The sequence below is a fragment of the Pseudophryne corroboree genome, chromosome 1 (assembly GCF_028390025.1).
Source record: "Pseudophryne corroboree isolate aPseCor3 chromosome 1, aPseCor3.hap2, whole genome shotgun sequence".
NCBI lineage: Eukaryota > Metazoa > Chordata > Amphibia > Anura > Myobatrachidae > Pseudophryne > Pseudophryne corroboree.
The window spans coordinates 108711566-108733596 of record NC_086444.1 but is presented as its reverse complement, the minus strand read 5'-3'; the positions used below and the strand labels follow the sequence as shown (position 1 = coordinate 108733596).

The window sequence follows — 22031 nt, the reverse complement described above, 5'->3', positions numbered from 1 at the left end:
GAAGACTACCAACAAATTCGTCCACGTCTGTATATTTTTATACATATATGTGTGTGATTAGATTTTTATATGTGTGCCTATATACTGTACATAGTTGTATCAAAATGGTTGTAAAGTTGGCCAACCTGCACCTGATTCTTAACCATATAATCAGAATATGAAGTGACTCAGAAATTTCTGTCTATGCTTTTTTAAAGGGACCTCAACGGAATCATGTTACACTTGATATAGGGCCAGTAGCTATAAAATAAGCTTGGTCTCAAACTCCATATAAAAATAAATGCATTATATTATCTTCTGTATAATCGCACCATCACTATAACATTACATTTGGCCTGTGTATGCTGATGTAATAGAGAAGGAACACTGTAGTAATAATAATAATAATAATAATAATAATAATAATAATAAGAAGAAGAAGAAGAAGAATTATACAACCATAATAAAAATCATTAAAAAAAAAAAAAATAATAATAATAATAATAATAATACAGGTTGAGTATCCCTTATCCAAAATTCTAAATCTCTAATTTTTGGTTTAATAATAATAATAATAATAATAACAACAATAATAATAACCTTAATATAATAATAATAATAATAATAATATTTGGAAAATAATTTTTCTTATGGTACAGCAATAATAGCATTACATGTGGAAATGTTGAGTATATTTATAATGAAAAAATAAAATTCAAGTTATATTGTTAGAAGCAAAATTAATCCCTATCTTTGTTTCTGCATATTTGAGTCATTCTTTATTCTACTGAAATGTCCTATGAAGATTGACAGAGTCATATAATAAAAAAAAATATTAAAATTAGCTTTAAATTACTATTCAGATTATCACATTTGGCTAAGTGGACCATGGTTGGAATTGTGAAAGATGCTATTTGGGGAAAAGCTTTGCAGGTCTTACAAGAAGGTCAGAAGCACTGAGTGTGTAATAAGCAGGAGACTATAGCGCAGCCATTATCTTCCCGGTGACAACAGAGCAATTCAATGACCTGGCATGCTGACAAATGGAGAGGAAAATTCTGTACTGAGATGTAAATTCCTCCTGCAGGTCCCTCATGAATATCTTGTCTCCGGGATACAATCTGGTGACCTGGAAGACGAGGTTCCTCCCCAATCAGGATGACAGGCAGAGCTGGTTTCCTGTTAGGGAGACTACTAGGTGTGTAAAAAATTACCATTCCTGAGGAAAAAAAATGAGATGTCACACAGAGGAAAATATTACTTTTAAATGGTCTTCGGCAGGGTCTTTGAATGGCAGCTGTTAAAAATTCAATTGTGTATATGTCACACTGTACACCAGTCAGGGATTTCACATGAAACGACATTTTCTTTTCCAACTCTATTACTTTAGTAAAAAAAAAATGATTTTTATATTTTTTTCCAAGTCCCCCTACATTTACATATTGATAGAATTTCTTATTGACCCTTTAACACCATAAAATCATCTGCAAGCTTTCCCAATGGCCTAGAAAAAACCTGTGTGCATTTATGTGTGTCTGATGATATTGTCCCGTGGCAAGTAACAATGATTAAATATTAATCTGGAACTGCGCTATAAGCTAGAACCTAGAAACATCAGAGGGTGCTAGATTCACATGGGATTTAGCTCATAGGACTTAAGAGCAGACTTTTTTGTTCACATACTTACAGTTGGAGTAGACTATATTGTAGTGAACTGCACACTTTGGATAACTTTCAATTAAATTCTTTATTACACTCTAAAAAAAATGCAATATTTTACATTTACCGTGTGAAGTACTCACTCTTCAGTGACTATTTATAACACAGTAAACAAATATTTTGTGGGGGGGGGGGGGGAAACTGTGGTGTCAGAAGGTGGGTGCGGGGGGTGAGGCCCGCACCCAGGTGTCACCCTCGGAAGGCGTAACACCAAAGTGCCGGCTCTTCTGCAATGACAGGAGCCGAGTGCTGCAGTGTGATAATCCTCTGCAGCACTCATCTCCTGTCACAGATAAGGAGCCGGCACTGCACACAGCCCAGTCTCCAGAGTCAGCCAGCATCTTCGGGGAAGCTGGACACGCCCCAGGAGTGAAGAAGAGGAGATTCACAAGGCCACGCCCCCATTAAATTAGGCCATTCCCCTTTTCAGGCGGCTGCGACTTCGGCTGGGTGAGTGGGGGGGTGTAGTAATGCAGAGTGCGCACCAGGTGTCACCACACCTGGTGATGCCTCTGGGAAAAAATTGTGTAAAAGTATACTTAAAAACAAAACAAAAAAACTGTGCCTAACCTAAAGTTATACATTGATTTAAGATTTATATTAGCTTCCATAGTCTGGATAACTATGCAGATACATATCTAAAAATCCAACACCCGAAATATTCTGAAATCCAAAATTTCAACTGAGATAGTGCCACCCTTGCTTTCTCATGGTTCAATGTACACAAACTGTTTCATGGGCAAAATTATAAAAAAATATCAGAATTACCTTCAGGCTGTTGTATATGAAACATAAATGTGTCTTGTGTTTAGAGTCGGGTCCCATCCCCAAGATATCTTAGTAAAGTATGCAAATATTTCAAAATACATAAAAATCTTAAATACACAATACTTCTGGTTCCAAACATTTTGGATCTGTGCTTATTCATTCATTTCAACATTTGGCCCAAAAAAATATGCACCATTATTCCTATTTCACACAGCACTATGAAAGCCAAATTGTTACCAAAGATGTACAGTACAGTATATTTCTAATGCAGAATATTAATATATTAAACACAATAAACCATGAGTCTAGCCCAGAGGTTCCCAAACTGTGTGCCGTGGCTCCCTGCGGTGCCTCGGGACACTTGCAGGGGTGCCCTGGGTTGGTGGCCCAGGACCAATTCAAATTATTCATGGTCAATATAGTAGGCAAAACCAGTGTTGGTGGCTGCCAGTCATAAAATATGTAGCCAAACAGAAGCAAATCTTGTCCTTCACCACACAACTGACCCTAAGGATGACATATAAACGCGATCTACTTAATGTAATATTTCTTTCTAAATTTCTCAATAAGAAATTTTTGGCCTACGGGTGCCATGAAAAAAATTCATATATTCTAGGGCGCCGTGATTCAAAAAAGTTTGGAAACCACTGGTCTAGCCTAAATCCATTTCCTTTGGATCTCTGTGCTATTAGGGTCCTCTTGGAGCATCTAATATTCAGATTAAATTACCCAATTTTTTCAATTTCAAGAAAATTATGGCTGCTCACTGATGCTCTGCTGTTCAATTGTGTTTTTAAGTTGAAATTATTCGGGCAAAAGCGTTTGTGCTTTAAAAAACGCGAAAGTGCCTATTCAATTGTCTACAAATTTCACTTCACCAACTGTAAGCAGGCGATAAACTTGGGAAAAATCTCCATTTTAAATTAAAAATGTCGGAATTTGGTTCTGAACCCTTGGGTCACCCCCCTGAATGATTAATTAGGCACTTAGAACTTTTTAATATTTTTTAATTGGCCAATAATTAATGACATGCCATTTTGGGGGTGAAAAAGTGCAAAATTATGGAAATTGGTGTACAAGATATGGGGCAGGTATATTGGGGTGCTTTATGAGTGGGACAATTGTTTTTAGACTTGCAGATTGGAGTAATCGGTCTGTTTCACCTTTTTTTTTTTAAAAGTCCCCTAAAATAACCCAAATATATACTTCTACCCATTTTAAGTATTCTGTTTCATTTTAGCAAAAAATTAGCCATCATTTTTAAATAAAAAAAATGCATGTTAACAGCCATTTGACCAAATTTATGTACCAGAAATACATTTATTATAACCAATACTAAACTTGTATACTGTTATCCAATGTTAGTTTCGCTTTTTTGGCACCAATTTTTGTGGTAATCCCGTTCCCGCTTATTTGCTTTTGAATAGGGCAAATCGCGGTAGAGTGCATACACACAAAAAGTCCATTTTTGCAGCATAAAAGATGAAAAAAAAGGCAAAAATGGCAAACGCTGTAAATTTGTACATTTTCACAATTTTGCAGCTAATTGAATTCTCCCCTAAAAATAGCTTGATAAACAGTAATCAAAAGCCACCAGGATATATAGTGTATAGGGAACTAATTGCATGAAAGTCACTAATCACCCAAGTGGCTACGCATACAGTATGTCTGACACAGAAGTGCTTTCTAATATTGTGGAGAAGCACTAGCCAGTCGTGATCCCGTCTGGAAAAAAAAATATAGTGGACATCACAGAAAGACAATATCTACTTGTTTCTCTATTACTTTTCAATTTACAATTCAATTTTGAATTTTATATTGAAATTTATATTTCTGTGCTGATCAGTCGGACGAACGTTCCAAAAAATGGGTTTGCTTGGTAGAGAACAGGATCAGGCACCAAACAGCAAAGCTTCTGAGCCTACCAGGATGCACTGGGTTCCTCTCCCCTCATATCCCACCCACAGCTCAGGCTCTTCAGTTTTTGTTTTGTGCCAGCAAAACCCTGGCAACTTTCGCTAGCAGAGGCTAGCAAAGCCACTCAGGGGCACCCCGTCTCCTCCCAGAATAATGGAGGACAAGGTAAGGCGGGTTCCCACTTGCACGGCCTGCAAGTGCAGCAGTACAATACCGCCGGTCCTTGGAGGTGGACCTGCAGTGCTGATTTGGTCCCAGACTATTGGGCTTCACTAAACCACCAGGCTGTAATGTTAATGACACTGGGGAGCATCATCAGGCCAGGGAACCAACCGGTGGTGGATGTCAGCAAGGGGAGGTCAGCGTTTCACCAGTGGCCCCTCCCCCAGCCCAGGGCGCCACTCTGCTGAGGTCTTCCTGCCCTGGGATGCTCCTCCCTCACCCTTCTTCCTCACAGAGACACTGGGCAGCCATTACAAGAGCTATGCAGCTCTTTGGGAATGCTGGGTTTGGTCTCCCTGTATTCCTCTCCTTGGAGTCAGGTTATACACCTACAAGCTCCCTTATAATAGCTGAGTAGTTGATATCAGTGGCCACTGCAGTTAAATTGTATTTCTGCATTGTATGTGACTTATGCTAGTGCTGCTGTCTGCACCATTTTCTATGTACATTATATGGCTTTCCCTGTACCTCTCTAATTACAGTAACCCTTGAATACTGGTGTGTATAGGGTTTACTCTGCCACACATTGCAATTTATTGTAGTTGTGCAGGCTCATTGTTTCATACTATTCTCGGTTACATGTTGAACATTACCATATTGTGTGTGTACATTCCTTGCAGTTATGTCTAACAAAGGCAAGGCAGCTAAACAGACTGGAGCTCCTACTCTTGAATTATGTAGGACCTGTAACACAGAGGTTTTACGTCAGGATTTAGTACAGGATGGTCAGTGCACTGCTTGTGTTGTGCCCCCGGGCCCATCAGCTCCCCCATCTCCAGCACAAGAGCCTCCGTGGACCTCTTTCTCTAACATGCTGGCTAAAATTGCTGCCCATATTGCAACCCCATCTGTGGCTCCCCCTATGGGTCTCCCACAGCCATTACAGCCATAATACAGGGCCAGGTGATACTGCCTACACCTACTGCCACTAAGCGTATTGTGCCATTCTATGTCACTCCTAGATTTGAGGAATAATCTGCTGCAGCAGAACAGGCCGAGGTGTCTGATGCAGTTTTCCCTTCTGGGGAGGAGGTGCAATCCAAATTTAATGTGGCTGCTTTAGTTAGGGCGGTTAAATTCTTGTTCCAGCTAGAGGATACTGAACCGGCCTGCAAATCTAAGGATTCTCTGTGTAAACAACAGAAATTTGTAGTAGCTGAGTTTCCACACTCAGATCATTTCTCTGAGGCTATGAATGAAGCATGGAAAACTCCTAGAAAGAAGTTTATGGTTCCAAAAAGGCTGAGCCTCTTTTATCTGTTACCCACGGCTGGTTGTACAAAATGGGAAAACCCACCTACGGTGGATGCTTATGTGACACGTTTAATTAAAAGTTCCATTCTTCCAATTCCAACAGCATCCTCACTTAAAGACCTTGTGGGTAGAAAATTGGATGCATGTCTAAAATCTTTATATTCCCTTACAGATGCCACAGCCATACCTGCCACAGCTACGGCCTGGGTGGCTAAAGCAATTAAAAACTAGGCAGATGCTCTTGAAAACAGTTTTCCTTTATAAGCAACCGAGGATCAACTGTCTTTAATTTCCAACATCAGAGATGCCGCCTATTGCATTGGGAAAGCTGATCTGGATACTGCTTTACTGTCATCTAATGCTTTAGCTGCTTCTGTATCAGCACCCTTATTGTTTGGCTTTATTCTTGGAAGGCAGGACTGTGATGCTAAGAAAGCCCTGGAAGCATTTTCATACACAGGCAAATTTCTTTCTGGGACAGAATTGAACAAGATTGTTAATAACCTGGCATCTTCTCAAACAGCTTGCCTGCCCTAAGCCTCTCTACGCAGCCTTGGACTTCGGCCTTTTCAGTCCTTTCACTCTTAGGGTAAGGCCAGAGGTCAGTCCTTCCCTAGACAGTCTCACACCACAAAGGCTTCTAAGCCCAATCCCAAAGAAGCCTAAGTGGCTAGTCATCCAACTTCCAAACCAGAGGACAAACCCTCTGCCTGATGGGGCAGGCCTCCCCCTGGGGGACCCCAGGGTGGGAGGCTGTCTTCTTCAGTTTGCCCATGCATGGTGTCAGATCATAACAGATGCCTGGTTTCAAAAAGTGCTCTCTGTTTCTGAAGCATACTCCCAGACAATACTTTGACAACACCACCAGCAGACCTCAACAAGGCCAAGGCATTGAAGACTCTTTACTACAATTGGATGTAATTATTTCTGTCCTGGTGTCTCAACAGGGCCAGGGGTTATATTCTACACACTTTTTGGTTCAGAAACACAATGGATATCATCACCACATTCTAAATCTAAAGTTACTGAACAAGTAGCTCAAAGTGCCCAGGTTTTGAATGAAAACCCTTAGTTCCATTGTCCTGGCTATGCAGTCTAGGGACTTTATGGTCTCCTTGATATACAGGATACATACCTCCATGTACCTATACCACCCTGTCATCAACAATATCTTCAATTTGCTGTCCTCCATCAGCATTTCCAGTTCCAGGCCCTACCCACTGGTCTTTCCACAGACCCCAGGGTGTTCACCAAACTCATGGCAGTGATGGTGGCTCATCTTCAATGACAGGAAATATGTATACTCCCTTACTGGGATGACCTCCTTCTTCTGGCACATTCTTAGAGATCCTCCACCATGATCTACTTGTGACAATGTCATTTCTTCAGAGTCATGGGTGGCTGATCAACTGAGCCAAGACCTCTCTCATCCCTTCTCAGAGGATGCTCCCTCCAGACAAGATTGCAGCACTACAATTAGCATACACAACCTACTTCAGAGTTGCAGGGTTTCTATTCTCTCAGCAATGCAGACCCTGGGCTCCATGGTATCCACCTTTAACATGGTGGAATACGTCCAATTACACTCCAGGCCTCTCCAATGCCTATTACTGGCCAGGTGGAATGGACAACCCCAGCAGGTCAAGTCTCAGGCAATGGTTCTGCCTCAGGACTGCCGAACATCCCTCTCCTGGTGCCTACACACTCCCAATCTGGACAAGGGTCACCCATACTGGATTCCACACTGGGTTCTTCTCACCATGGATGGCAGCCTCTGTGGGTGGGGAGCTGTCATGGTCAGTCACTCCTTTAAGGGCTGTTGGTCCCCAACAGAAAGGGATCTTCTAATCAACATCATGGAACTTTGGGCAGTTTACAGGGCCCTTCAGTTGGCTCAGGACCTTCTTCATGGTACTCCCATGCAAGTACAGTCAGACAACACCACAATAGAGGCTTATGTCCATCAGCAGGGAGGCACCCGCAGTGCCAGGATTCTGGCCTTGGGCTGAAATCCATCTTCCAGCCATCGTTGCGATCTTCATCCTGGGGATCCCCTACTGGGAAGAAGACTTCCTCAGTCGACAGGATGTGCATGCTGGTGAGTGGTCTCTACACCCAGAAGTCTTTCAGCTTCTGGTGAAGAAATTGGGTCTTCCGGACATGGATCTCATGACCTCCTGACATAACCACAAGATGCCTGTGTACGGGGCCAGGACACGAGATCCAGACAAAGCCATCGTGGACACACTGACAGTCCCATGAAACTTGTGTCTAACTTATCTATTTCCTCCTGTATCTCTTCTTCACAGAGTACTTAAAGAGGAAGGCGGCAAAATCATCCTAGCGGCTCCGGCATGGCTCATGCACCACTGGTTCTCAGAACTATAGTGTCTCTCCATAGATGTGCCATTCCTCTTCAACTAGATCTGTTATCACAGGGTCCTTGTCTACACCCGGACCTAGCTTGCGTGTCTTTGATGGCATGGCTCTTGAGTCATCCATCCTAAGGGATAGAGTGTTCTCCAGTGCAGTTATTCAAACTATGCTTCATGCTTGAAAACCGGCATCAGCACACATTTATTACCATGTCTGGCACTCTTACTTTCAGTGTTGTGCTCATCGCCAACTACGATCCTCTGGTATTTTGGGTTCCTAGACTTCTAGCATTTCTTTTTCTAGCAAAGTACAAGTATCTTCTCTATCTGTCTGGTTTTAGAAAATACTTGCTCCATTACCAGATGTACGTACCTTCCTGCAGGGAGTACTCTGGATTCTACCTCCCTTTGTTCTTCCAGTGGCTCCTTGGGATTTGTACTTGGTTCTTTGGGCCTTGCAACAGCCTCCTTTTGAACCATTGAATACTATTGACCTCAAATGATTAACCTCAAAGACTCTCTTTAGCTTGGCAATTGCCTCAGCCCGATGAGTTTCTGACTTAGGGGCACTCTCCTGTAGTCCTCCCTTTTTGATTTTTCATCATGTCAGGGCTGTTCTTTGGACTAAGCAGGGATACCTACCTAAGGTGGTCTACAAGTTCTATATCAATGAGTCAATTGTGGTACCAGCCTTTTAAGAACCTGGCCTTTTACAAGAGGAAGCTTGATTGGACGTGATATGTGCTCTTTGGATCTATGTAGACTGTACTAGTTCCATTAGGAAAACAGATTCATTATTCATTCTCTGTGGATTCCACAAGTGGGGTTGGCCAGCCAATAAACAAACGTTGGCACGTAGGCTCTGCAACCATCTCACAGGCTGATCTTCCAGTTCCAAGCATAGTCTCTGCTAACTCTACTCGCTCTGTGGGTCCTTCGTGGGCATCCCGCTGTGGCGTGTCTGCTGAACAACTTTGAAAGGCCACTACATGGTCTTCTGCCCACATGTTTCTTAGGTTCTGTGCCTTTGATACATTTGCCTCTCACGATGCAACCTTTAGCTGCAATGTCCTACTTTCAGTTTAGGAGCGTTCCCTCCCTATTACAACTGCTTTGGGTCATCCCCAAGGTTAGCCCTGTGGAGTCCATGGACCCTGAATAAGAAAATAAGAGTTATAGTAAAACTTACCTTTGTTAACTCTTTTTCTTCAAGGTCCACGGGATCCACAGGGCGCCCACCCTGACGCATCTAGCTTCGATGGGTTACTTCTCTCAGTCACCAGTTCCCTTTTCCTACTAGTGAGTGTGTGTTTCCTCTGTGTACCTTTCTTCCTTCTCTCCTCTCCAGCTCTTGCTTTGGACTTGTTAACTAAAACTGACGAGCCTGAGCTGTTGGTGGGGTATGAGGGAAGAGGGACCCAGTGCATTCTGGGAGGCTCAAAAGCTTTGCTGATCAGTGCCTGATCCTGGTCTCCACCAGCATACCCAAGGTTAACTTTTTGAATCCCATAGACCTTGAAGAAAAAGAGTTAAGAGGGGTAAGTTTTACCATAACTCTTATTTTTATACATATGGCCCTTAGCCATGGATGAAAAGGCAACATCTGTATATATGCAGATTAGGCAACACCAACCTAACTGTAAAGTTGAGTACATACAGTACTATACTGTAAATTGTGCAATATTAATACTTTCAACTTATCTGCACTAGCATTATATAGTGCGTATGCCTAGTCCATCATTCACTGCCATCGTTCATTGAATCATCCCACTGGATGTGCTACATGTCCAATGTAATGACTTTATGGCTGGCGTAGTGTAATTACATGCAGATCATGTGTATGGCGATGCAATGTATTGTTACATCACAACGCTGTGTCACTGAATCGCACCATAATTGAGGTGTTTATCCAGCTTAAGAAACATATGAAATGTAACTAGTCTGGATACTGTTCGGTGAGCAAAAGAATCAAAGTAATTTTTAATTATTAAATTTGATTAGTTTAATCACTCCAGTGGCTCTTTGCATCATTAGGCCCTACACCTGCCATGGCATAATATTGCGGACATTGAATCAGGCCATATTGGCCCCAGCCACTCCATATTGCGGACATTGAATCAGGCCATATTGGCCCCAGCCACTCCATATTGCGGACATTGAATCAGGCCATATTGGCCCCAGCCACTCCATATTGCGGACATTGAATCAGGCCATATTGGCCCCAGCCACTCCATATTGCGGACATTGAATCAGGCCATATTGGCTCCAGCCACTCCATATTGCGGACATTGAATCAGGCCATATTGGCCTCAGCCACTCCATATTGCGGACATTGAATCAGGCCATATTGGCCCCAGCCACTCCATATTGCGGACATTGAATCAGGCCATATTGGCCCCAGCCACTCCATATTGCGGACATTGAATCAGGCCATATTGGCTCCAGCCACTCCCTATGCACTGACGACTCCCTGTATTATCTCACCCATCTCTCCTACTTCACTAGTAAGTGGGAAGGATGCAGGAGATCTACCCACTATTCCCAGAGCTCCGCATGACCAGTGTCGGACTGGGGCATGAAGGGCCCACCGGGGGAATGTAGTGGTAGGGGTCCATGATTAGGGGTGTGGCCAGTCTCCAGATGGGGTGTGGCCAGCCACAGCATTGGTTTGCCTAAGCATTAGAGAGTGCATGGTCTGTGCCCCTTGAAAAATACATATAGTAAATTACTGCTAGTGCATGCATGATACTGTACCAGACTAATAACAACAATGCACTTAGTCCTGTGCGGTATAAGGTAACATACGTATTATGTATAATTCAAGTACACAGTATGGAACCTGCTCCCTATAGGAGGAGGAGGGCCTCCCATAAAGTTGGGCCCACCAGGGGTTTCCCCTGTACCCCTGTGGGCCAGTCCAACCCTGCACAGGACTACCTGATGTCTCAGGAGAGAGTAGATACGTATGCTGTGCATTGTACATTAAAATTACATTCTGTATGGTTCCTAGTGCAAGAGATTATTCAAGTAGATGAAATCTGAGCACCCATCCATCAATGGTAATAACAAAGAGGTAAGACGGCTCTACTGTAACTGACAAAATGAATTGATAATTTTTTTAAACTTTTAAAACTGTTCCCATTAATTATTTGCCTTGCAAGGTATATATGGTTATCCATTGTATAAAAGACTGAATTGTCTTCAATTGTGATTCTCTTCCCCAGCTGTGTGCTTAGTTATACAGGTTGAGTATCCCTTATCCAAAATGCTTGGGACCAGAGGTATTTTGGATACCGGATTTTTCCGTATTTTGGAATAACTGCATACCATAATGAGATATCATGGTGATGGGACCTAAATCTAAGCACAGAATGCATTTATGTTACATATACACCTTATATACACAGCCTGAAGTTAATTTTAGCCAATATTTTCAATAACTTTGTGCATTAAACAAAGTGTGTGTACATTCACACAATTCATTTATGTTTCATATACACCTTATACACACAGCCTGAAGGTAATTTAATACAATATTTTTTATAACTTTGTGTATTAAACAAAGTTTGTGTACATTGAGCCATCAGAAAACAAAGATTTCACTATCTCACTCTCACTAAAAAAAAGTCCGTATTTCGGAATATTCCGTATTTCGGAATATTTGGATATGGGATACTCAACCTGTATACACAGATACATTCACAGAGATGCAACATCTCCGGGAGCTATCTGCAGTGTAGTCATACAACATGTGTACTTCAAATGTTTTCAGTTTCATGGCCAATTAAGTAACTTTTTTGTGAGCAAAGAACATATCCTTGGCAAATTTCCTGACATAACACAGAGCAATAATACATATTTCAATAGCTAACACTATCAACCATGTCCCGATTTAAGATTACTGTTCCGATTCTGGGATCATCTGTTGCTCATATTGCACAGCACAGATATGACAGAGCCACACGTAATACCAATGTTCATAGAGTTGAACAATCTTTTCCTACTGCACATAAATCCCTAAAAATCCTACTGCGCAAATGTTACATACAACCAATCAACCAACACATCGTTACAGCCTTAGGTATGTTCTAATTTTGGAATTGCAGGTTTATTTTTTTGACAGAGTAGTGCGCTACTGCAAAGGCTCCAGAGTTTATGTTCTCCAGTGAGGCTACGTGCCATATCCCAAAATGGCCACCAAGATCTCTACTGAGCATGTGTGCAAGCCATCTGGAGACTGTGTACAGCGACGTGTTGGGAGACAGAAGTCTCCTGCTTAGCCCCTAAAAGATACTTGGTTATTACCTGCTAAAAAGCTATTCCAGCACCTTTACCCTGCGGGTGAGCTGCATACAACCCCATTCTGTTCAAGTGTCGCTCCATTACCAGCGTACATGTAACAGTGATTACGGCTGTACTTGCTATCTATCAATAAACCAACTATTTTGATAGCCCCGGGGGGATCAATTAGCCTGCGGTAACTTACCACACTTATTGAATTCCTCCATAATCTGATCATTTGAAACCATAATTAATGATTCCTTAATGTAATTCACATTAGACTTTTCAAATAGTTTAACATTTTTAACAGAATACCCCAAAACTATTTTTTGTGGAAATAATACAAAGCCAGTATAATTAATTATAATGTTTTCATATTTAGTGTTTTAACTACATTGAATATTTATTACTGCTATTAATGTAATTGCAAGTCTCAAAGTAGTGTGTTCAAAATCTAACCGGGTGACATTCAAGTTTCTATTTTGCTATTTTGTTCAGAATAATATATATAAGTAAATATGAATAGACCTAAAGGTAGCGTTTTCAATTGAAAAACATTTTAATGTTCCAACATAACTGCTAGCTGTAAGTTAGTTTACTTGTTTTATTTTAAACAAAAAAGCAAACAGTATACAAAGAAAAACACATTTCTAATGAATACAGACATGCAAACGAGCTTGTTCATTGAGTGTAATAATATTACACACAGCTTGAGAAAAAAATCATAAAGGAGCTAATGTATTGTACGGTTTCTTAACTAGACATAGATAATATGCTGTTGCAGTTTTTCACAATGTATTGAAAGAATTTAGACCGAGGCGTCAGAATTTTTCTTTTGTATATATTAATTTTAGTATCTTGATTCAAATGGTGGCAGAACAGTATGGGGTGAGCTATAAAGTTTATTTTGAATGGTAACAATTTAAATAACAAAAGAACAGTTTTAACAATAACTATTGTTCAGGTGTAACTGTTTTTCAAAGTCTACTTTATATTTTCATTGCTGACATACACTTTCCAACCTTACAAAAGCACATACTTTCTGAATTTTCTAAATTATTTTCACTGAAACCACCGTTGGACTGGTTAGGTTGAAAATGCTGCCATGATGACCATTCTGTACAGGAATAGAATACTGCAGATATCTTACTTTACACAATCACATCTACTGTATCTTGTTTTCTCCTTTTGACCTCATTTTCTTTCCCACCTTCCTTCCATCTTATCCTGTGTTTTCCCCTCTTCTTCCCACCTTCCTATTCTTCCCCATTTCCTCCAGTTTTGCCCTATTCTTCCCACTTTCCTCCCGTCTTCTCATGGTTTTCCCCCTTGCCTCCCCTCTCCCCCATATTTTTCCCCCGTTTCCTTCCATTTCCCCATGTACATCTCGAATTTACCTTATGCCAACAGCTCCACTGAAAGTGCTGGGCTCATGGGGGATCTATGTTAGTTACGCATAGCTAGGGTTCTGGGAAGGGGGAGGTTGTTGGGGGTGGATGGCTGTAGTCTTTTTAAGAGGTGTTCATTCAGAGGACCTCTGACTTGTAGGATGTACTGATTCCTAGGACTTCCAGTTAGGGTGTTTGTTGGTGTGTGTGGGAGGACCTCCAGTTGAGGAAGTAGGGGTTTGAGGGAGGTGGCAATATTTTGGACCACTGATGGTGGGGTTACTGAATGGTGTTTACTCTGTTAGTGCGTGTTTGTTAGCATGTTGAAACAGGAGGTTGTGATGTCTGAGCAGCCGGTGATAGCTGTAAGGGGAGGCAGGGGGGGGGGGGGCCAGCTCTCTATAACTGGACTTACTATATGCCAGGTCACTTCAGTCTTTCCCCTGCCCATCTCACTTCCTCCCTGCTGCCATCCTGCTCCCTCCATGCCCTGTTCCTCCCCACTTGAAATCCTGCCCTCTCCTCACTGCTGCCCCATCCCATCCTGCTGTATTACTTACCAGTAATGTGCGGTGAGATAAATGGCTGAGGAGGCACTATCTAGTACCGGAGCCACATTTGCACATACATATACAGTATGAACCCGAGGGTTTATGTGGGCCTTGCACACAGGTGCAGCAGTATCTACTGCTGGAAATTTGATGAGTTTAGATCAGTGATGTGTGGACAAGGTAGGGCACTGCCTCACCTGTCATATTCCAGTATACTCCAGAGTTGTGTCTATAAAAATGATAAGAATAATACAAAGAAGATATTTATATTTATAATATCTTCTTTGTGTTTTTATTATCATTTTTATAGTCAAAACTCTGGGGTATACTGGAATATGACAGGTGAGGCTCTGCTTCACCTGACCGCACAACACGTACCTTAACCTGTTCCCGGCATGGTTCTACTACGCTTGCCTGGCTGTCGGGATCCCGGCACCCTGAAAACTGCTGCCGGGATCCCAACTGCTGGAATGCCGGCAGCGGGGCGAGTGCAAAAAAGACCCTTGTGGGCTCGCTGTGCTCGCCATGCTGCAGACACGGTGGCTCCAGGGATGTCGTGGACACCCCAAGAGGGAAAATAGTTGTCGGTATCCCGACGGTCGGGATTCCGGCGCCGGTATGCTGAGCACTTGGATCCAGACAGCCAGGATATCGAGTGCCACCCTCCGGCACAGTGGTCCTCAGGCTTCTTTTCAGCTGGTCTGTCAGGCCTGTCCCATCACTGCAACCTTTGGTGGCACACAACATAGACAGGACTGCTTATGGAATTGGATAATAGATTCTATCCTATACAGGCTTAGGGGCCTATTCTACAAGGTGACTGGGTCTGTTATACAGTTATTATTTATTTATTTTTTATTATCAGTTATTTATATAGTGCACACATATTCCGCAGCACTTTACAGAAAATATTTGGCCATTCATATCAGTTCCTGTCTCAGTGGAACTTACAGTGCAAACTATATTCCCTACCACATGTACACACAATTCAAGGAAGGGTTAATTTTGTTTAGAGCCAACCATTACACCATTTATACAGCTATAATCAGTCTAGTGCAATACAAAACAGCTTTTTTTTCTCATTAAGTACATTATTAATAGTAACAGAGGAACTGTTCTCATATATTAAAACCATTGTTACACGATACCCATAAATAACACTCTAGATAGGATTCCCATTTATCAGTATGTGACATCCATAATGTTACACTCCACATAGGCAACACGGCATAACATTCATGTGTGTGTTTGTGTTGGGGAGGGGGGTGAGTGGTTGGCTCACATTTGCCTACTCTCCCAGAATTTCTAGGATTTTCACAAATTTGGGGTAGGGTCAGTAAGTGGGTGGGGAGAATGAATGGGTAGAGGGGAGTGAGTGCAGGGCCACAAAATGGGGGCGGGGGAGGGATGTAGGGGTTGGTGGCTACATTTGATGGTAGGATAGTGATTGGTATCCGTCCCTGCACCACTGGACTAGTGGGCAGGGTGCAGGCATTCTTCTTTATTGGCAGCTAAAACCCACAACTCACAGGCTGCACTGAGAACACTGTTGTTGGCAAACAGTTTCTCTGTGTCCTTGGTCTGCTACTAGTCAACATTATTTGTGTGCACATCCACCTATCCATTACTAGCCTGCATAGCCTACAGCTCCGTTGGCATTATATGGCCAACTACAGTAAATCATCAGCTTTGAAAGCTGTAGCAAGTTTGCTAAAAGCCATAAGTCACTATTGGATACTTTTATAAAGGTTGGATTGGCCCACAGGAGTACAGGGGAACCCCTCCCCCCCCGGTGGGCCCCAGTGACTGGGGTGGGTGGGCGTGGGGATGTATGGCTACCTCCTCCTCTAGGGATCAGGTTGCAGACTATGTTCTTGAATAATACATTATACATATGTTAGCTAATACTGCACATGACTATGGTTTCATACCCTCCTACATGACCCATTCCATTAGGTACAAAAAATGCTCTGTTTCTGGACTTCCAGTGGTAGTTACAGAGATGGGGATGCACCGTAGTCCAAAATTCAAATGGGGAGCCACACCAACTGCCACCCCAAACACTGCCAGACATCACCAGCCAGAACTCAGTGGCAGTTGGTGTGGCTCCCCTATTTGAATTTTGGACTGTGGTGCAGCCCCACCTTTGTAACTGCCACTGGCAAAGAAGTCCAGGAACAGAGATTTAGATTTGGGTGGATTAGTTTGTTTCTGTGCAGGGTAAATACTGGCTGCTTTATTTTTATACTGCAGTTTAGATTTCAGTTCGAACACACTCCACCCAAATCTAACTCTCTCTGCACATGATACATCTGCCCCACCAGCAGTGCAGCATGGTTTGCCCATTAGTGTGCTTTTTATGGTTTGCTAACAAACCTAAATAACTCCCTAAATTAATGGTTTACTTCCAGGGCTAAAACACACATTTACTAACATTTATAAATTAATATCAAATGCATGTTTCAGCCCCTGAAACCCAACATCGATTGAGAAGGATTTTTATTGATTTGAAATAGAAAACAAATCGATGAAAATTGATGTTTAATAAATAAACCCCACAAAGTGGAGATGTGGCCAAATAAGAAAAGACTATGGGGTAAATTTACTAAGCTCCCGATTTTGACCGAGATGCCGTTTTTTCAGCAAAGTGTCATCTCGGTAATTTACTAAACACTAATCACGGCAGAGATGAGGGCATTCGTAATTTTTTGCAAGTCCAAGTAAAAAATTACGAATGAATACACCATCGGTCAAATTACGCCTGTTTAGATATGAATCTCGGTCATTTACTATCCATTCGTAATTGTAATTGCTGCCGTGAAAATGCATTCGCGGCCGCGAAAAATTACACATCGTATTTTTTTCCTAAAAAAAAACGCGCCAGCATTTGAAAACCGTGTTTACATGTGTACTCAATTATCCATTACTCACACCTGAATGTTTGGCCCTATAAAAGTGTTCCAGGCACATTTTGAACTTCTCTCACTCTGAAATGGCGGCTGTGGTGTGTGCCAATGATTTTTGGTTTGCTGTGGGATACCTTAGACTGCTCCATGAGGCTTCCAGGAATCAGGCCCAGGTAAGTGAACATGGTCAACAGGTTGTCCAGGTACCGCGGAGGCTACGCCAGCCTCGTTTTTTTAGAGGGCGTTTAAACTTAAATGCATTGTCCGATGATAGGGTCATACAGATGTTCCGCCTAAATAGAACCAACATTTTCCACCTGTATGACCTTGTCAAACTGGGCATAGACCCTGAGACAGCACGCTCTCGCTCTGTCTCAGGCCTACACAAACTCCTGGCTGTGTTACACTTTATGGCTACTGGGAGCTTCCAGGCTGTGGCAGGCGACGTCATTGGTATCTCACAGCCCACCTTTTCCAGATATTTGAATCAGGTGAGTCTAAAAATACATAGGCGGTTATGTCTAAGTGTTGCTTCTGTAAGTACAAACAACACAGTATTGTAGAGAATACCTAACATGACACTCACCTTAGCTTGTTTAATGTCCACTCAGGTTTTGGATGTGTTGGAGCCACACATTAATGCCTCAATCTGCTTCCCTACCGAGGAGTCGGAGTGGAGTGCTGTCAGGGTAGCTTTCTATGAGCTTGCTGGCATGCCCAATGTGCTGGGGGCCATAGATTGCACACACGTTCAGCTGAGATCACCTAAGGGCCGCCAATATATATATACTAATAGGCATCTGGCACAATCAACTAATGTCCAGGTGGTCTGTGATGCAAACATAAAAATTATGAGTGTTGTTGCAGGTTACCCTGGTGGCTGCCATGACTCCTTCATCCTCAGTCAGTCATCGCTCTTCGATAAATTTGAGGACGGACAAATGCCTGATGGCTGGCTGTTGGGTATGTTTAAAATGTTTTGTGTGTATGTCTTTTAACCACAAACTCGAGTTTTGATTAGGTGAAAGAATAATCTAACATATGTACTAATGTTGACTATATCTGTTTTTCAGGTGATGGGGGTTACGGCTGCTACTCTTGGCTCCTTACTCCATTGTCCCAACCTGATTCTCCTGCTGAACACAGTTACAATCATGCACATAAGGCTACGCGGAATGTGATAGAAAGATGTTTTGGTGTGCTGAAGTCACGGTTTCGGTGTCTGGATAAATCTGCAGGCCTTTTGTTGTATAGTCCCTCAAAGGTGACTAGAATTGTGTTCTGCTGCTGTTTTCTCCATAATCTGTGTTTAAACCAACATCTGGCACATGATGAGGGAGAAAGCAGTCAGCAAGCAGAGGAGTTAGACCCATCTGGTGACAGTGTGAGTACATATGTAGGGAGGCAGGTACGGCAAGAAGTGATCCTGCGCTATTTTTCAGGTCAGTTTTAGTAGGCTGTAATTATCCTTGACTAAACACTTTGCACTACTTTCTTTTGTGTGTTTTGTAACTTACTGTTTGTTGTTTATAGTGGTGTGTACATTGTACTTAGTTTATGCTAAAAATACATTTTCAGTCATTACCCATGAAAAACATACATACATACAGAGCAGCTTCGACAATGTTTGAGACGGACACAGGAAGTTGTGTGTTTGTCAAATACAAATTTTTATTTTGCAAATCACATTGGGGTTATTTTTTCCGCTTGTGTGTGCTGGGTGCTGTGCTTTGTGCTGGCTCACTGGCACGTGCTCTGGAGGAACGCCGAACAGGGGAGGTTACTGGCGTTTGGATAGGGGTCGTGGTCCCCGAGCTGGAGGTTACTTGGTGAGCTCCCATCAATGTAATATTGCTGCTCAAATTATTAATGCTTGCAATCAGTTGAGTGTTGGTTGCAGTGTGGCTGGCTACAATCCGGGATAAGGACTCATTCACAACCTGGTTGTGCTGAATGAGCTGAACGAGTGCCTGCTGATGGCGCTGTTGCTCATCTATGATGCGCGTTAAATGAGCAAGCATTTGGCTGTTGTCAGCCCTTATTTGCTCCATTGAGGTTGCCATTCGCCCTACTTGTACAATCAGTCTGCCCGAGTTGCGACTAATGCGCGGTAGATGATGGGGCAGACTGGCAAGGTGTTGTGTATGTGCGGTCAGGCTGGCATTGCTTTGGGCCTGTTGGCTTGTCCAACTGGCCCAAAAGTCATCTGGTATTTGGGTTGGGGGCGGAGCTTGTGCCAGTTGTGGACTGATGGAGGCTTGGGGGATATCCTGCAGCTGTATTGGCTGGCTTGGGTCAACAGGTGTAAGTTGCAGTGTGATGGTTGCCTGTTGGTCTTGTCCCTGCTGGTCCACGTCGGCCATCAAGCTGGGCTCTGTATGGGGTGGCCAACATGCAATGTTTATTTGTCAATTTGTTTAAAGGCTACTTCTACACATTACTACATTCATAATACTCCATTTGTATAGTTTTTGGCGTTGTTTTTCAAAACTTATAATGTTTTTTTTGTTCAAAAACATATATACCAACACAGGCGGCCACATAGACAGATTTGCATAATCCACACCTAACTACCTCCCCTCCACAGCATTACAGTGTTATATCACCTCCCCTGACCACGATATAGACTACTTACCTGGATAGTCCAGATGAGCGGAGCCAGTAAGCCATCTACATACTGGACAGGGGAGATGTGTGAACAATATAATGTTGTGGATGCTGTTTTTGTTTGGGAATTTTATTGGTATTTTATTTTAATGTGCACGTGTGTGGCCAAATTTCAAACAAATGTCTGTTATTTATTAAAAATGATGTTGGCGAGATCATCCACTAAGACCTTTTAAAAAAAAACATTTTCACCTTTAGCAATTGAAGACGTAACATCACATTGCTTGTTCTGGAAAACATGTAATCTCAAAACCAACTAACAACATATTAACTGTACTGTGTATATTATTGCCTATGTGTTTAATTTCTGTTTTTACTCACCAGATAACTGAGGTGATCGGGGCTCATCACTCTGCGAACTCGCCAATAGTGCCAGTGGTGGCTGGGGTGACACTGCCAAAATGCGTCGCCTGGGTGGGGATGATGGAGCCGCAGATTCCGTGCCAAGACGCCGTGTCTTACTTGGCCTCCTGGGTAAGTGGCCCGAGCCCTGTGATGGGCGCCTTACAGGAGGTCGGCTTCCAGAAGCAGAACCTATGTGAAAATATAAACATTAATATTTTGTACTTCTATGTGTTTTCAGAATATGTGACTACAGTGAAGTCTTACCTGCAATCCCAGCCTCATCCTGACTTGTCTGAGGCCTGTCTGGCCGGCTGGTCTGTGGGACTGTTGAAAAAGTGGACCAAACATTATTACCATGCTTTGTGTAAAAATTATAACTGCAAAGCCTTAGTGTACTGTAACCATCTATTAGGTATTGGATAAACAAATAATTTCTGATTAAGAGCTTCAAGCTTCATTATTTTGTGTTGTATATCCAAATGTACATGATGTTGCACACAATAAATCTGTTACATTTGAGAATTATGCCTCAGATATTGCAGAGATTGACTACTTGCAAATGTTTGAAAAATGTAATATTGGAATAATTGCACCGTTTTTCAGAAGTAAATAAATCTAAAAATATTTTTAAAATAAGCATACAACACAGATGTCCAAGCAATATCGCAAAAAATATTTTATTAAAAAAAAAAAAACAGCAGCCATTGCACATGTTTTTGCGCAATATTAAATTTACCAAACAGCCAATGCAAGGTGAAAAAAGCAAATTCGAAACACAAACACACCTTAAGGGTGCATAGGCCTGAAATATGTGAAACACAATTTATGCATCCTTTACCCTTTAAAAATGACATTTACAACATTTAGAGGACATTTAAATAAAAATCTAACAAATCAAACTTACCATCCTGCGTGGGTCGGTCCGAATCCCGGACATGAGTAGCAGACACCACTTCGGCAGGAATCAATGCCCGCACAGGCTCCTCCCAGTCCCGATAGGTGGCCCGGAAAGGGGGGCCACCTCCGGTTTTTCGTGCAGATTTGGACTCTTTGGCCATCTTGGCCTTGACACGCCGCTTTATATCATAAAACCTCTTGCGGCACGTGTCCTCAGTCCGCCTCACCACACCCTCACTATTCACGGCAAGTATTACTTGCCCCCACAGGACAGACTTCCTGCGGGAGGACACCTTGCCAGCATCCTGACCAAACAATTGGCGATGGTGCTTCATCAGCTCACGCACCAAAGCCATGTTTTCACCATAGCTGAACTTAATATTCCTGCCAGTCTTGGTAGTGGTGCGTGGCTGCGGAGCCACAACACCATCACTATCACTGGAAAATACAGCAACAGGCACCCCCTCCTCCTCCTCCTCACTAACCTCCTCCCTCTCACTACCCCCCTCCACCTCACTACCAGCCTCCACCTCACTACCAGCCTCCACCTCACTACCAGCCTCCACCTCACTAACCTCCGCCACCACACTGACCTCTGAGTCTGACATGACAAATGACAAAAAACACTGAAAAATCAAAACACAAAACACACTCCTCCACTACTCCTACTACTACACACCACACAGCCAACACACACGCTCACTCACTCACTCACTCACTCACTCACTCACTCACTCACTCACTCACAAACAATGACAAAAG

The 22031-nt window shown here is 42.5% G+C and overlaps 1 protein-coding gene across 1 annotated transcript; it reads right to left on the bottom strand.

Annotated features, from left to right (window-relative positions):
- Positions 1-19022: 19022 nt before the first annotated feature.
- LOC134959122 (uncharacterized) lies at positions 19023-20771 on the bottom strand. Its single transcript, XM_063941584.1, has 3 exons — positions 20637-20771; positions 20349-20561; positions 19023-19734 (listed from the first exon to the last, which is right to left on the bottom strand). The coding sequence occupies exon 3, from the start codon at positions 19721-19723 to the stop codon at positions 19055-19057; it is 669 nt and encodes a 222-aa protein (XP_063797654.1). The 5' UTR covers positions 19724-19734; positions 20349-20561; positions 20637-20771; the 3' UTR covers positions 19023-19054.
- Between the last annotated feature and the right edge of the window lie 1260 nt (positions 20772-22031).

What these genes read in the sequence shown, in the direction of transcription:
- LOC134959122 (XM_063941584.1), bottom strand. Translation starts at nt 19,723, where the DNA reads ATGGCCGACGTGGACCAGCAGGGACAAGACCAACAGGCAACCATCACA.